Below are 15,905 nucleotides of genomic sequence, written 5' to 3' on the forward strand. Positions count from 1 at the left end.
GCTGCTAAAGAAACTGCACCACCCCCATCTTTCTGACCCCCTAACCCCCACTCCGCGCAGGTTCTGTGGCCCCTAAGATGGCCCCTCCAAGTTCCCAGGGCACCCACACTCCCCTCAAACAGAGCCTTGGCACCCAGGTGTCCCCTGAGCTTCTCTGCCTCCGGGGACAGAGTGCTGCCCATCTGTGCCCCGGCCCCAGGACCCGCCCCCGGGGCCCTGCAGGATACACAGCAGGCACGAGGTGACAGCCAGCCCAGAAGAATGATGGTCACGGAAGCAGCCCTTTATAAACATCAAGGGGACCCCAGAGGTGGCTCAGGGGGCCCTGCAGGACCAGGGAAATTCCTTAATAGAAGGGATCTTATGAGAATGTTCCCTAAATTAACACTAAAAATAAAAGCAGAAACATAGGAACACGTGCAACACAATCTTATTTTCACGGGAGAAGGGATGGGAGGGGTGATTTGCCATCTTGTGGCCACAGTCACCCTTCTGGGGTTTGTTCCACATGGAAAGTATGGCCCAATAGCAGAGGTAAGAAAACCAAAACCGGATTGATAAGTGTGAGGCCAGGGTGGGGAGGGATGGAAGCCCCCCGGGTCTGGACAGCTCTGGGGGCAGAGCCGGGGACGGGGGCTCCTAACCCAAGCCTTCCTTGGATGCCTCCAAAAGGAGGCAAGGAGCGTGGGCTGGGAGCTGTTCTGTGAGATGCCACGCGCCCCCCACTCTCCCACCCGATTTCATGAGATGGAGCGCATGGCTCTCATTTTGGGGAAGCCATTCTGTGACCTTCTCTCCCTCCTGCAGGTGTGGTGGGCCACCTGAAGGGCAGAGGATGGAGTGTAGTAGCTGTCATCTGCCCCCATGCCCACCCTGGAGGGGTGAGCCCTCCACATCTGTAATGTGGTTAGAGTGGGTGGGTCTTCCAGGCCCCTCCTGAGGGGCCGGGTGCAGGGGCTAGCAGGGGGCCACCTGCAGGCCAGCTGGCAGGAGCCTGGCCATCTGGCCTCTGCAGACCCCCTCCACCTGGGGCCCCAGCCAGCACCCAGCAGACCAGAGCCGAGCACGAATGCCTTGGTCTCAGCTCGTCTGAAGAGCAGTCAGCTCTCAAGGCTCTAAGCACAAGCCATCTGTGATTTAGTAAGTCTCCTCCCACCCTAATTCAATTTAAAAGAAAAATAATTCCTTCCTATGGACCTCATTCTTATTTATCCAAACCTACTCCTCCAGCTCCCAGTAAAGGAGAGGGATGCGTTTCTGTGTACCTGGGCCCACAGCGGTGAGGATACTCGTGTCAGCTATTACTCTGGGACCCATTTTCATACACTTTGCCACTATCAAGGACATTCTTGGCAAGGCAGTGAAGTGAAAGTCGCTCAGTCGTGCCCGACTCTGCGACCCTATGGACTATACAGTCCATGGAATTATCCAGGCCAGAATACCGGAGTGGGTAGTCTTTCCCTTCTCCAGGGGATCTTCCAGGCCCAGGAATCGAACCAGGGTCTCTTGTACTGCAGGTGGATTCTTTACCAGCTGAGCTACCGGGAAAAGGAGCCTTTTCACTTAAAGCCACCTACCGCAGAAAAGGGGATATGGCTAAGCTCGCCTAGGGTGGAAGAGAGGAGGAGGTGGTAAGATGGTCCTCAGGAAACTCCAGCTCTCCCAGGGCCTGGCTGTGTGGCTCGGGGCAAGCTACCTGAGCTCCAGAAAGCCCAACTCCTCCGAAGAAAAGTAGGGTCTTCTGAGGACCCGTCAAGACGACGGGGAGGCCCTTGGCTTAGAGCTTGGCAGAGACAAGAGTTGAGAGGGGGGTTTCCAAGGATCAGCTGCAGCTCGGCTGTAGCCCCTGCTGCATCTTCTAGGATGTATCTTCCAGCCTCCTCTGATGAGAGGAATGGAGACTTCTCACCAGCCTCTCCCCTACTGCCCCGTAATTTCTTAATTCTCATCAGCATAGCTGTTTCCATGTCTCCTGAGATGACCCCAGGCTCACAGATACCACTCATAGGGTCGCGCATGTACCAAAGCAGGAGAGTTATAAACCCAACTTCTTAAGAATAAATCCTACAGGGCACTCATGAGGAATCCTCACTACAACCTTCAAGTGTGGTTTCTCCCCATTTTACAGATGAGCAAACTGGATGTTGACATAGCTTAATGACTTGCCAGCTGTCCTCCAGCTATGTCTAATGAATTCCACGTCTCTGCTCTTCCTGTTTATAATTCTGCCTGCCACTCACAAATTTCAAAATCTCAGGAGTTAATTGGGGTGAAAGTGTTAGTCGTTCAGTCATGTCTGACTCTCTGTGACCCCAAGGACTATAGCCTGCCAGGCTCCTCTGTCCATGGGATTCTCTAGGCAAGAATACTGGCGTGGGTTGCCATTCCCTTTTCCAAGGGATCTTCCCAATTCAGGAATGGAACCTGGGTCTCCCACATTGCAGGCAGATTCTTTACCATCTGAGCCAACAGGGAAGCCCTCAGGAGTTAATTATTATACAAATAAAACAAAACAAGCAAAAAACAGTAAATTGCAATTTAGACTTTTTTGCTACTTCAAAACTTATGCTTAACTAGGGTTGGGTTTCTATTAAAGCTGAGCTGGTCTAGCAGATCTTTTTAAAGAATAATAAGTGAGAATTTCTGTGTGGGCAAAAGTGAAGGCAGGTCCCCTCAGCTCTCCAGGCTGTGGCTGCTCATTGGAACAATGGAAAGGTTGAACTCGTTGCTTCTTAGTCTCTGATCTTTCCTCCCAGTCACGTGCCAGCTGAGAGTACTGGATGACTCTCCTTTCCCCTGATTCTCCTTAACTGGCCACCAGATAAGCCTCACTTCCAGCATTTGTTACAGTCTGGTACCAGATGCCACTTGGACCTCTGGACATAGTTCTTAGGAAAAGAGATTTTTTTTTTCTTTTTTTTTTTAAGTTCCAGCCTAGCTTTTCCCACTTACATCCTGAACTGTGAAAATGGACTGAGCAGGCAAGAGAGAATTTAAAATGAGCTGGGGGAAAAAAAAAAAGGCCTGCGACAATAAATCGCATCACAGTGGCGATCTCTATCTAACCAGAAAATTCTCAGCCCAGACAATGGCTCATTTATTTCCAACAATATTCAATACAGCGGAATTCCAGGCCCACAAAAGGATTTCTACAGATTCTTGGAGTTGCTTGCAAAGGGGTTTAACCTACATAGAAGAGAGCTGTTCAATTATAGATTCCCAGGCGTGAGGGAGACCTTTGTAAATAAATTGTAAGGTGGTCTGCTGAAAACGTGGCTTCTTCCCTGGGGTCGGGGGAGGGGGGCAGTGGGCATCTCACCTCCTGACGGTGCAAGGCAGAAGCACCAGGCCTCATCTGGGGAGGGTGTTTGGGTGAACATCTGGGTCCAGATGTCTGCTGGCAGGGTCGGGGGCAGAGCCCCTACCGGAGGATAGGAGCCCCCTCTCCCAGGCCCTCAGCTGATACATTTTATAAACATCCAGGCAGGGCAGCCTAGCAAGACTCTTGGGCTTTACAAATACATTTCAGATTCCACTGTCAGCCAGACCGTGTTCTGAGCATGGGCGGGAAAGAGGCGCAGGAAACAGGAGGGCAGGGAGGGTCTGAAAGCAGCCTTCTAAATTTAACATGCAGTTGCTTTTAGGCCAAGTGGAGGAAGAGTAAATTCCAGCGCTTAAAGCTCTTATCTTTGTTTACCATTTCTCCAAACAGTAAGTGACCTGGGCTCTGCTTTCAGCCTGAATTAGCAACCAAGATGCACACAGGAATGAGCGATGGGACGCTGGGGGCTGGGCCAGGGGGATAAACAAGGCAAGCTGACCACTCCCCACCTTGATGGGACATCTGCCCGCGTGACCTGACGTGACGTTGCAGGCCGTCCCTGGGCAGGCGAGGGTGCGGTCGTGATGCATCAGACCATCCCAGATGGGGGAGGACCATGGCGCCTTCCACCTCCTTGATAAGGGAGCCATAAGCATCCTGGAGCGACCTTTTCTGGTGCTCAATAACAGCTTCTCAACATCTCTCCAGCGGGCATGGAGCATGGCTGCTTTATTGCTAACTTCTAGCCATTTGAAAATCCCTCCGTGTATGCTGAGGCAAAATTTTTTCTCTCTGGGACTTACCACTGGGCTTGGTTCCCTCCTCAGTCACGGTAGGAGCAGCGTGTCCTTTTTGTCACACGCCTGCCACTCAGACAGGTGGCTGTGCCCTCACGTCTCCCCGTGGTTTGCTCTGTTCTCCTGAGTTCTCTGAGTGCCTCACTGAAGCAAGTCGGTCCACTTTACTCGTCCTGGTCCCAGCTCTCTCCCTGCCATCCCTCAGCCTCACAGATGCTGACTTTGGCCTCACCTTTCTCCCCAGATGATGGCCCAGTGGCCTTTCCAGCCCTCTGCCATCTTTGCCTGGACAGTCCTCACATTTCAGTCCTGGCTAGATGTCAGTCCGTGGTGCCCTGCTTTTCTCTCCTCCCTCCATACCAGTGGGCTTGTGCATGCACTGTGGGTTGGACTGGACACCATCCCCTGCTGGGGCCCCCAACGCTGCCCTCCCAAAGCCAAGATCTTCCTGCAAGAGGCAACCCCAGCTGGGGCCATTCCACTGCCCTCATTTTTTTTTTTTTTCAGCCACCCCGGGATGAAATCTGAAAATCACTTTTATCTCTTGGTTCCCTGACCCCTTATATCCAGAGACTTACCTGCCAGGCTAGTCATCCTTTGCACTAGTGACGCTGAGAATTACCGTAGGAGCTTTTAAAACCATATTAATTCATGCACCCAGTCCAGACCAATTAAAGTGGAATGTTTCTAAGTGGGGCTGGACATCAGCTGAGAACTGCCACGAGGGGGAGTCACTGCTAATATTCCTCCTGTTTCTACCCCGTTTCCTGTTCTGACAGCTGACAGTGTCCTCAGAGCTCATCGTCTCTGCCTGGACTCCCTCACAGTCTCCCGTTTTATTGCCTTACCCCCTCTCCTGCACCGACACTTCCAACTATCCCTCCATGTCATTATCAGGTCATAAGATATCATCTTCCGTGTGTCACCTCCACGCATCAAACACCTTCAGTGGCTCCCTAGTACCAAAATAACAAATCTTTGAACAAGGAGACCGATTCCTGAGCATATAGTAAGTGGCAGGTATGGGACTGTACCTCCACCCCCAACACTCTTCTAAGGGCAGGTCAGGTGCTCAATGTCTATCTGAGGGGAGAATGAACAACAAAAAAATATTTCTCTGCAAATTAATGCCATACCTCCCTCCGCAAGGGCAGAGAAAATGGGCTGGGTGTTTAACTGTCATTTACTACGGGGGTTATTTCTTTAAACATCACCTATAATCAACTGTGGACAATCCCTGCTAATGGAGAGAACCAAATCCTAAATATTACAACACAGCAGATAATTCAAAAACCTGAATCTGGTTGATCTGGGAATGTGTTTTACGCTTATGAGGGCTTGTGTCTGGTAACTGAGATGATTTTAAAATTAGGTAATTAGATGTGTCTTATTTGTTCCTCCGCCTATCCAGTCCCCATACACACTCTAGGAATAAACAGCTGAGCTTCCAAAATAATATGTTATTTTTTTTCTCTCAACCCTTTCCTGAAATAGAGATAGTGCTTACATTCCAGGGTCCTGAAGGGGGCAGACAGATGAAAGAAGGCAGAAACCCACAATGACAGTAAATAGAGGGGATGGGATGGGGGCCTGTCAACAGACTGCCCTTCAACTAATCCACTGTTAACCTGTAGCCAGTACACGCAACCAGCCTGAAAACTGTTCACAGTATCTACTAAAACTGACCACACACATCCCGTGACCCAGCAGTTCCACCCCTAGGTACATATCCAACAGAACTGTGACCTACGTTCACCAAAAGCCACATACAAGAGTGTCCCGCTTTCTTCATAATGGCCCCCAAACTGGAGCTGGAAGGATGAACAGATATGGAATGGACAAACAACTCCACACCCTACCACCAGTGAGTCTCAAAGACACAACAGTGAACACAAGAAAGCAGGCGCAAAAGCCGAGGTTCTGGATGTTCCATTTACGTAAAGTTTTTAAAAAGGCAAGATAACATCTTGTTTTAGAGGTCAGCATGATGGTTACTTTTTCTGGGGGGAGCAATGATGGGAAGGGGTCACCGAGGTACTTGGGAGTGTTGGAACTGTTCTGCATCCCGATCTGGATGCTGGTGACGCAGGTGCGCTTACTTTGTGAAAATTCACTAAGCGCTGTGCTTTGGTTTGCATTATATTGAATACTTTCCTGTGTGCATGTTATTCTTCCAGAAAATATACAAAGGAAAGCAAGGGAAGAAGGAGGGGAGGGGAGAGAGGATGAAAGGAGAGCAGGAGGGTGGCAATGCTTGAAGGTAAAATCCTTGGAATCTGAAGATCTGCGTTTAGTTCTCACTCTACCACGTGCTAGCTGTGTGACCTTGGACAAGCCACTAACCTCTCTGAGTCTTTTTTTTTTTCATCTATGAAATAGGAAACAAAAATGCCTACCTGCTTCACAGTGCAGTTGTGAGGACCAAATGATGTAAGGGATATAAAAATTCTTCAGAAGGCAGTAGAGTACTGCAGGAGAGGAGTACTATTATTGTCATAATAGAGCTCTGCAGACAGAATTCCTGCAGAGTGTCAGTACCATCAGTAAAGCTGAACCTAGGGCAGTCAGCGGGGAGGGCTGACATGGTGGCGGGGTGTGTGTGTGTGTGGATACAGGCAGGCTGGTTTATGGTCTTTCATTACATCTCATCTAATCCCTTAATGGCCTAGACCTCAGTGTACAAGAGCACCTGGAATAATCCCTGTGTTTATGTGAGATGGGTCTGTCTCATTCCTTTTAAAGCAGATAGAAATAGATGCCACACACACCCTCCTAATTACCTTTCCTAAGGTAGGACGCTTGTCTACTTCTAAACCTGCCAAATTCTTTAGATTAGCATATGCAGGACTGTCTGGGCATTAGGAAGGCAAGCCAGCCATGTAGAAGAACCCCACCCCCACCCCCAACAGCTTTCCCCCCATTACTTCTTGCTCCAGGCCTGAAACAGCTCTCTCAGAATATCTATGGATGTCAAAGTTGAGCCAGAAGAACCCCAGCACTCCAGTTTAAGTGGGCCATGAGGAACCCAGGCCTGGGCTCAGCCTCGCCCTGGGGACTCAGCACTCTGCCTGGAGACTATGGGTTTTCTTCTGGGTCGGGGGCAAAAGGGCAAAGTGAGAGTTGCCACATTTTCCCTGGGAGGATTCTATCTCGTGGTCCACGTCCCTTGGAGAATGAGCGCAAGTGGAAACCTTAAGTCTTCCTGGGTCTCTGTCGTTCCTTCTGTCCCTAGGCTTGAACTCCCTAGGCCTTATTTTACGGGACACCGGGGTCCCAGCTTCTAGTGGGTGGGGCCTGACCTGACCCCACCCACTGCTTGCAACACCAAGTCTGGTGCATGTGTGTGAGCATTTAGCAAAACTGTCTGATGCTGGTACTTCTTGGGAGGAACAAATTGAGGCCTCCCCGCTTCTATTTCCTTTAGAAAAATAAGAAAACATAAATTTTTCTATTAGATCCCTGAGCCTCCAGGAAAAATCTTTTTGAAAGCAATGACATTTTAATTTTCTTTTTATCATTCTATGCCACATGGTATCAGCACATACCCAGAGTGAGGTGTACATGTAGGTGTGAGTGACTCAGAGTGTGTGTGTGTAACTTGCAGAGAAAATGGTACACAAAAATCCAAATGTAGCAAAGTGAGGTTAACAGGCAAGGATAGTATTTCCCACTGAAAATTATTTATCAATAGAATTTCCCATAGAGTTCCCTTGTGTTGCTTGTTCTCAGTCATGTCTGATACTTTGTGACCCATGGACTGTAGCCCGCCAGGCTCCTCTGTCCATGGGATTTCCCAGGCAAAAATACTAGAATGGGTTGCCATTTCCTCCTCCAGGGATCTTCTAGACCCAGGGATTGAACTCACATGTCTTGCATCTCCTGCTTTGACAGGTAGATTCTTTACCACTGTGTCACCTATCAGATTTAGCTACCACATTTAAATATTGGTTTGCAGAGCCTAAACTAAATGATAGAAAGACCAAGAGACTGAGCAACTTAGACATAAAAGTAGCAGTTACTGTCCATGGAAAAATCAAATATAGATAAAAACATCTCTCTGAAAATGAAAGAACTCTGGATTGAGAATGCAAACCATAAGGCAAAGATTCCACTCACATTTTTGTTTCTATTTTCCCCCAATATTTAAGATTTAATCAATATTTCCCAATAATAAATGTTAGTAAATATTTATTTTCAACCATCTAAGAGTATGTGTGTGTATGCTAAGTCCCTTCAGTCATGTCTGACTCTTTGCAACCCTATGGCCTATAGCCCTCCAGGCTCCTCTGTCCATGGGAGTCTCCAAGTTAGCATACTCGAGTGGGTTGCCATGCCCTCCTCCAGGGGATCTTCCCAACCCAGGGATTGAACCCAGGTCTCTTATGTCTCCTGCATTGGCAGGCGGGTTCTTTACCACTAGCGCCACCTGGGAAGCCCATCTAAGAGTACAGTGACTTGTTTTGCAGAACTGGTGCCAGCTGAATGGGATTCTGTAAGATTGTAGAATGGCTTTCCTCCTTGACACATCCTTCCAGGGTAGTTTAACATGGAGAACAGAGGGCCTCATGATGAAATGTGCTCCTGGCCTCTGAATATTATGTTTAAACAGAAGTCCTGTCTGCCTGTTTGGTACCTTAGTTTCCAGAGACCTTTCACCTTTACCATCTCGTTGGCTCTGCAACATCATGACCTGAAACGCAGAGACCAGGGGGCCTGTTGGTGTTGCCTTGGTGACTGGCCCAAGGCCAGGGCTGCAGGGCAGAACCCCTGGCGGGACATGATGACCACCCCGAGGCCTGGCCCAGGCCAGCCAGAGAGGCTGCAGGGGCATCCTCATGGGGTGAGAGGCAGATTGATTGTAAGGGCTCTCCCAATGCTTAATTCTGGTAACCTGGCCTGTGTTACAGGCTTTGAGGGGAGTGGGTACCCTTGGGGATCCAATTTTAACATTATCTCTTGGAAACCCAGATGCTTGAAGTGCTTCCTGGCTTAAAATACTCTGCTCAGATCCCACTCCCCGCAAGTGCCCCAACACTCCAGGCCAAGCAGACCCCCTCAGCCCTTGCCAGCGCAGACAGAGGGTCTGAGCCGGCCGAGGGGGACAGCCCAGGGCTGACTAGTGCAAATCTCAGCCCCAGCTCCCCAGGCTCTTCCCTGCAAGGCCTTCGCTTCTATTTAAACATCTGGGCCGAGCTCACCAACTTTTTCTTCCAAGGAAAAGCACTTCCTTGACTAAACTTTCCTTTCTTTCTCTTTTACTTCAAATAAATTCTACTCTCACCCCCATTTTAAAAAATATTTTTATTTATTTGGCTGCCCAGGGTCTTAGTTGAGACATGTGGGACCTAGTTCCCTGACTAGGGATCAAGCCTGGAACTCCTGTGTTGGGAGCGTGGAGTCTTAGCCACTAGACCACCAGGGAAGTCCCCCACCCCCATTTTTTTAATGTGTCCATTTTTTTTTCTAGATGGCAAAGAAAAACATGCCACCTCTTCCATTTCATTTCCCCCACCATGATCCATGCCTGCTGCATTTTGTTCACGTCCGCCCCAGACCTGGGTGCCCTGCACAGAGGCCCTTCTCTCTTCTGTGCTAGAGCTCTGCTCTCTAGCCTCCAAGACATCCCAGAATAGCCTCTCTTCCACTCAGCCAGCCTAACACAACCATTTCAGATTCTTTCACGCATCTCAGTCTTCTATTGTTATTTAAATTTCTATCTACTACCTTAATTTCTTACGAAGGAAAACTTTAAGCTATGTAAGTTGGAAGAATAGCTGAGTGAACCCCTGTGTACCCATCGCTCAGCTTCAACAAGTGTCAACGGCGGTCACTTTGCTTCCCCCGCCCTCCCCTACTCTGCCATTTTCTTTTTTGATTTTTAATCCCGGACGTCGTCTCTATTGTGAAGAATTTGGATTCAAGACTGCCGAGGTCCTTTTGGGTTCAGTTTGAGCAGAAGCACAGGTTCCCTCCCGGGGAGTCCCCATTTGCCATACGCTTGCTGCCCTCTGCTGGCCGGGCCGGCTCAGGACACCTCTGCCCCAAGGAGGTGCGGCGCGGGGGGTGGGGAGAGGGTGGGCGGTGGTGCGGCGCGGGGACCGGGTTATAAGGGGTGAAGGGGAGTCTGAGTGGGTGGGTGGGGACTGCCTCGCCTGGGTTTGGTTAAAACGCTGAGACCTGAGCGCCCCCCTTCAACCACATCCGTACATCCATGCAGCAAAGATCACTAGGGCAGGTCAGACAGTCTGCAGCGGTCTCACCCCCTCGGCTGCACAAAACCAGCATCCAGGCCCCACCCTGGACCAACAGTCAAACCCCTGAGGGGCCAGGGATCAAACATCCTTATACACTAAAAGCCCCCAGGCTGCCTCTAACGTTCAAGCAGGTCAAGAACTGCTGGCCCAACACGCTGATGTTGGTATGCATCTTGAGCCCAAAGCTAAGAAGTAGTGATTAAAAAAAAAAAAAAAAAAAAAGCTCATGGGGAAAAGAATAAATGAAGACTTGACCTCACAATACAAATTACCCTTGGCCTATCTTAAAAAGTTCCCTTCCGAGCGCTGACAGCTTCCGGCCAGACACTTTTGGTTGAGTAACCAATACCATGGACTCGCTAGGGATGCTACTCCTAAATCTGGTTTCCTTTCCTTTTTTGAGATATAGTTCTACATTTGGGTGAACAGTACCACTGTTCTGGTCTGGTTTTTACATGTCTGCACTTGTTAAGACTCCTTTCTTTGCAATTAACAGAATTCGGCTGTCACTAAGTTAGGTCAAAAATGAGAACTTGCTGGAAGGGTACTGAGACGCCACCCGCAGGGCTCCTTGCCAGGAGCAGATGGCAAACAGGACACAAGGAAATGGACTCTGTCCTTTGCCTTTGGTTCTCTGCACATCTAATTCATTGCTTCTTTCTCATGGCAAACGTGTTTACTGCTCATTAATCCGCATGGCAGTACATGGCCACCAACAGATCATGACTCACCTGTGTTCAGCTTCCAGCTGCTGGAGAAAAACTCCTTTTTCCTCTGCGTAGGTCCAAAAGTCCAGGCAAACACTTTCACGTCAGAGCCCCACTCGTGAGCCAATCAATGGTGGCCTGCAGGGCTGACTATGTAATTTGTCCAACCTGACGCCAAATGGAAAAAATCAACGGAAAGTGCCATTAACAGTACATAGAAAGGTTCTTCCTTTCTTCTCCCATCTCTCAAATTATCACAGTGTATTTTATTTTCTATTTAACACCAGTCTAAGTAAAGAAAACTCTAAATTTTAAATTATCAGTGTGAATTTTACCACTCATCTCTGGATCACGCAATGCCACTTTTAAATGGTAATATCAGAGCATTTAACTCACATGCAGAACCACTGAAATTACATAACTAGTATTTTGTGACTCATGGGCCAGAAGAGATAAAGACAAACCAAAGTCCTCAAGATTGGAAGGAAGATGAGGGGGTGCGCCAGGTTCCCCCAGAGTGTGGGGGCACAGGATGAGTTGAGAGAGTCAGGAGCCTGGGATCTCTGCCCCCCTTCCAGCCACCAAGCCCGCCTGCAGGATGGCACCCCGAGACCCCGGGGCAGGGTCTAGGCAAGATGAGCCAGGTGTCCCCCCTTCCGAGATCCCGCCCTCAGACCCACAATAGTCTGTCACTCGCCGAAGATCTTTAAACTCCTGTGCCAGGAAACATGCAGTATTAGACCAGGAGTGGGCAGAGGCTTGCCCAGGCCAACACACAGCCACAATGCTGCCTGCCAAGGGCAGGGATGGCCAACACCATGCCCACTCCAAGATGCTTCGGGGTGAAAGCACCCCATGCCTACCTTCACACCTGAGCCTAGGCCCCTGAGGAATGGAGGGCAATGGTGGTCAAAGGGAAAGCAGAGAAGGGTGGCCAGGCTGGGCCCAGGGCACCAGGGGCAGGAGAGCAGACAGCTGAGAACCCGCCCTGGGGAAGAAGCCAAGGTGGGAGCCTTCATGGGTGAGGCTCCAGGCCCCAGTGCCCGTTCCAGTGTCCCCTCCGACTCTGCTCCCTAAACATAAATTCAAAGATTGACGACTAAGAATCTCCACAGGGGACTCCCCGGCAGTCCAGGGTTAAGACTTCACCTTCCAGCGCAGGGGGTGTGGGTTCCCTCCCTGGTCTGGAAGCTAAGATCCCACATGCCTCAACAGCCAAAAAAATCAAAATATAAAATAGAAATAGTATTGTGACAAATTCAATAAAAATTAAAAAAAAAAAAGAAGTATATCCACTTGGCAACCACAGAGCATTAAACCCCAATTAGAGCCCCTTTCCCCAGTCATGTGTTTATCAGGCGGCCCTGGTGGCCTGGGATGGAGGTGGAAGTGTGGGGTCAGGAGATAACCTTCTGAAGAAACAGTTCTCAGAAATGAAGACAGAGAATGCTGGGAAAGCCAACTGTTTTCATTTTTGCCTTTAAAATTTGTAAACATTAGGCTGCACATGTTTTCAGCAACTTGACTTTGCATGTGTGTGTGTGTGTGTGTGTGTGTGTGTACGTTAGTCACCCAGTTGTGTCCAACTCTATGTGATCCTGTGGACTGTAGCCCGCCCAGCTCCTCTGTCCATGGAATTCTCCAGGCAAGAATACTGGAATGGGTTGCTATCTCTTCTACCGGGGATCTTCCTGACCCAGGGATCCAATAGGGGTCTCCCTTGTTGCAGACAGATTCTTCACCATCTCAGCCACCACGGACATTTTTCACTCAGCAGTATTTTATGCACTAATGGCTACCTTATATTGAACAGCTATAGTCTTTAACAGATTAGCTAAGGTATTTACCATGGGCTTCAGAACTGCACATGTTCTGGCCCATCACTCTCCCCTCTGCCTGTCTGCCCCTCACACACTAAGCATTTAGTGCTTACGCATTTGCTCCTGCCAGCGTGGTCCCCTCCCTCATGGGGACAGCCTATTGGCCTTACCTTAGAATTTTGCTTCTGTCCTGGTGTGTGATACTACCCAAGGACAGGTGTTTCTAAGGCAACCCTGATGTTGCTGATCCAGGGAGTTCTCTCTTACAATCACTGGTTTAGATCCCATGCAAGGCGGCCGCTGAAGGCTTGTGAGCAGCTCCCAGGGGTAAGATGGGGCCTGCAGAATCGACTTGCCCCAATTGCTGCCCCCTGCTGTCCTGAGAGGGGAAGACAGAAGCAAGCCAAAGAGGAGAAGAAAAGTCCTCCCAAATTGAGGACTTCTCTTTGAACATCAATAACTGATTTACAACTTCCCAGGTAGCACGAGTTGTAAAGAACCCACCTGCCAATGTAGGAAGCATGGGATATGTGGGTTTGATCCCTGTGTCAGGAAGATCCCCTAGAGGAGGAAATGGTAACCCATTCCAGTATTCCCATGGATAGATGAAGGAGCCTGGTGGGCTACAGTCCATGGGGTCACAAAGAATCTGACCAGAGTCAAACACAGCTTAGCTACTGAGCATGCCCGCAACTAATTTAAAAAGATGAGACTGTCATCAAGCAGGTAACTTCGCTCAAGCACTGTAGGGAGTAGACAGACAGGATAGGAGAAATGGCGGGGGGGATATCCTCCAATTAGCACAGCAGCTAACAAACTTCTATAACCCTGCCCTAACTCATCCCACCCACAGGGGTGCCTACACCTAGCTTCTCAACATCCCACCAATTCACCATCACCCCTTCCTCACATCATGGGGTGACGGCAGAGAGTGACAGTGTCGCCTGTGGAAGTCATCCAGGGGATGTTAGGGTTCCCCAACACTGGGTGCTGGAGTTGTGCTTCTCCACACCTTTGCCCTAATCAATATTTTCCAGCTTTTTATAATCTGATGAGTGAAAACCGAATCTCATGCTATCAATTTGTATTTTTCATCAAGGCAACTCATACTTGTTGCCTCTTCATTTCTCTTGACCACTTTTCTGATGAGTTTCTTTTCTTACTTCTTTACTGTAGCTCTTGGAGTTTTGGGGCTTCCCGCATAGCTCAGTTGGTAAAGAATCTGCCAGCAAAGCTGGAGACCTGGGTTTGATTCCTGGGTTGGGAAGATCCCCTGGAGAAGGAAATGGCAACCCACTCCCATATTCCGGCTTGGAAAATCCAAGGACAGAGGAGCCCGGCAGGCTACAGTCCATAGGTCGCAAGAGTCGGACATGACTTAGCACTATCTTTCTTTTAGAATTTTTGTTGCCATTGATCCTTTCTAGACGTAGCCGTTGTTTTTGTTTTGCTATTTTACTATTTGTCTTTTAACTTTATGATGTATCCATTACTACTCTGTGGCAACCTCCCTGAGATTTACTAGAGGACAAGTGTTGACAAAAATAATCAATATATGATCACTAATAAGAATAGAAAAGTTTTATTTAAGCCAAACTAGTCCAGAAGCCTGCTTCCCAGATTACTCTGAGAAACTGCTCTGGAGAAGTAGGGTTTTCAGCCCAGTTTTATATCTCATCAGAACAAAGAACATTAAACAAGTCAGGGTTACATTTCTTCAAGGTTTCAAAAAAAAACAAAAAGACCAGTGCATACATAGCAAGTCAACATGGCCTTGGCACCTGGGAAGGGAGTCTTATCATCAAAGGAGAACCAGCATTGGCTTCCCAGGAAGAAAGGCATTTAATCTTTATTTTTAACACAGACATTCTTTACTCCTGGTCAATGTGCTGGTTTCTTTAATAATTGAAGCAGCTGTACAGTGTATGTTTGACAGGCCACAAAGGGGCTACTTTAGTTAGCGTAAAATTCAAGTGAACTCATGTATAAAGCCAGAATGACTTCCCTATATCTTGATATGAAAAAATTTCTTTTATCATAAGGGAGTGTGTACACTACGTAGCCTGCCACATCATCCATTCTCAATCATCGTTAGCAGGGCAGCCGCCGCCGTTGTTTTATAACACATGTCTGACACCCAGAGGCCCTGCAGTCCTAGGCCTGCTGGTCTTCAGTAACGCGCAGCACCGTGACACCAGTGTAATAGCATATGTAGACTGTTCTGTGGAGTGCTAATCTAATGCCATTTGGATGGGATCATGTTTCACCTCGTGGGGTTTCCATGTAAGTGTTGAGCATTGAAGCTGGGCTCTAAAGTTAGTGGGAAAGACTGAAAGCTGTGTGGCGTGATCTAACTCAGCATTCCTCCTTTGTCACCACCCCTCCATCAGCCAGCCCCTGAGTACTGCAGCCTCCAGGAAGGTCTGCCCTACTTGGACATGGTGATTAAAGAGACCTTGAGGATGTACCCACCGGCTTTCAGGTAAGCCTGCACCGCAGGTCTTCAGTCTGTCACCACCTGTGTTGTGAAGAATGCTGGACCCAAGCTCCTGCAGGAGAAGGTCTGAGTATTGGGGGTCATCTCCGGGGGGCACTGGACACCATGCCTGACACACGGTCACCATGGAAGTAAATGTCCGGCCTATATTCCTATATGTTAACTATCTTTTCAAAGCGTCATTGCTGTTTTCTTAACACGACCTTCCTCCCCAACCCAAGCCAATCTCTTTGGCCTCCTAGCCTCAGATGACTTTTGCTCTTTCCTTGGCCTGTTGTTATGCATTCATTCACCAGCTACTTACTAAGCATCTACTTTATGTCACACGTTGGGTAATCAGCCAAAACAGATAAAGCGTCTGCCTTTGGAGTTGACAGCCCAGAGGGGAGCATCCAAGGCCTGGGATGCTCCTTCATTCTCTCCAACGATCCACACCCCACCATCCTCAGAGCTCCCACCCAGGACTTAGTGTTCCAGGAGGTCTGACTCAGCCAGCCTCACCTGTTCC

At 48.9% G+C, this 15,905-nt stretch overlaps 1 protein-coding gene across 1 annotated transcript in view; it reads left to right on the forward strand.

The window, feature by feature from the left end:
* The window catches only part of TBXAS1 (thromboxane A synthase 1), a 169,422-nt gene that overhangs the window by 145,591 nt on the left and 7,926 nt on the right, over positions 1-15,905 (forward strand). The window contains exon 10 of the mRNA XM_040259992.1: positions 15,291-15,382. Within this exon, the coding sequence (XP_040115926.1) occupies positions 15,291-15,382 (92 nt within the window). The remainder of the gene's footprint in view (positions 1-15,290; positions 15,383-15,905) is intronic.

Source organism: Oryx dammah, unplaced genomic scaffold (genome assembly GCF_014754425.2).
Source record: "Oryx dammah isolate SB20612 unplaced genomic scaffold, SCBI_Odam_1.1 HiC_scaffold_18, whole genome shotgun sequence".
In the NCBI taxonomy this organism is placed as follows: Eukaryota; Metazoa; Chordata; class Mammalia; order Artiodactyla; family Bovidae; genus Oryx; species Oryx dammah.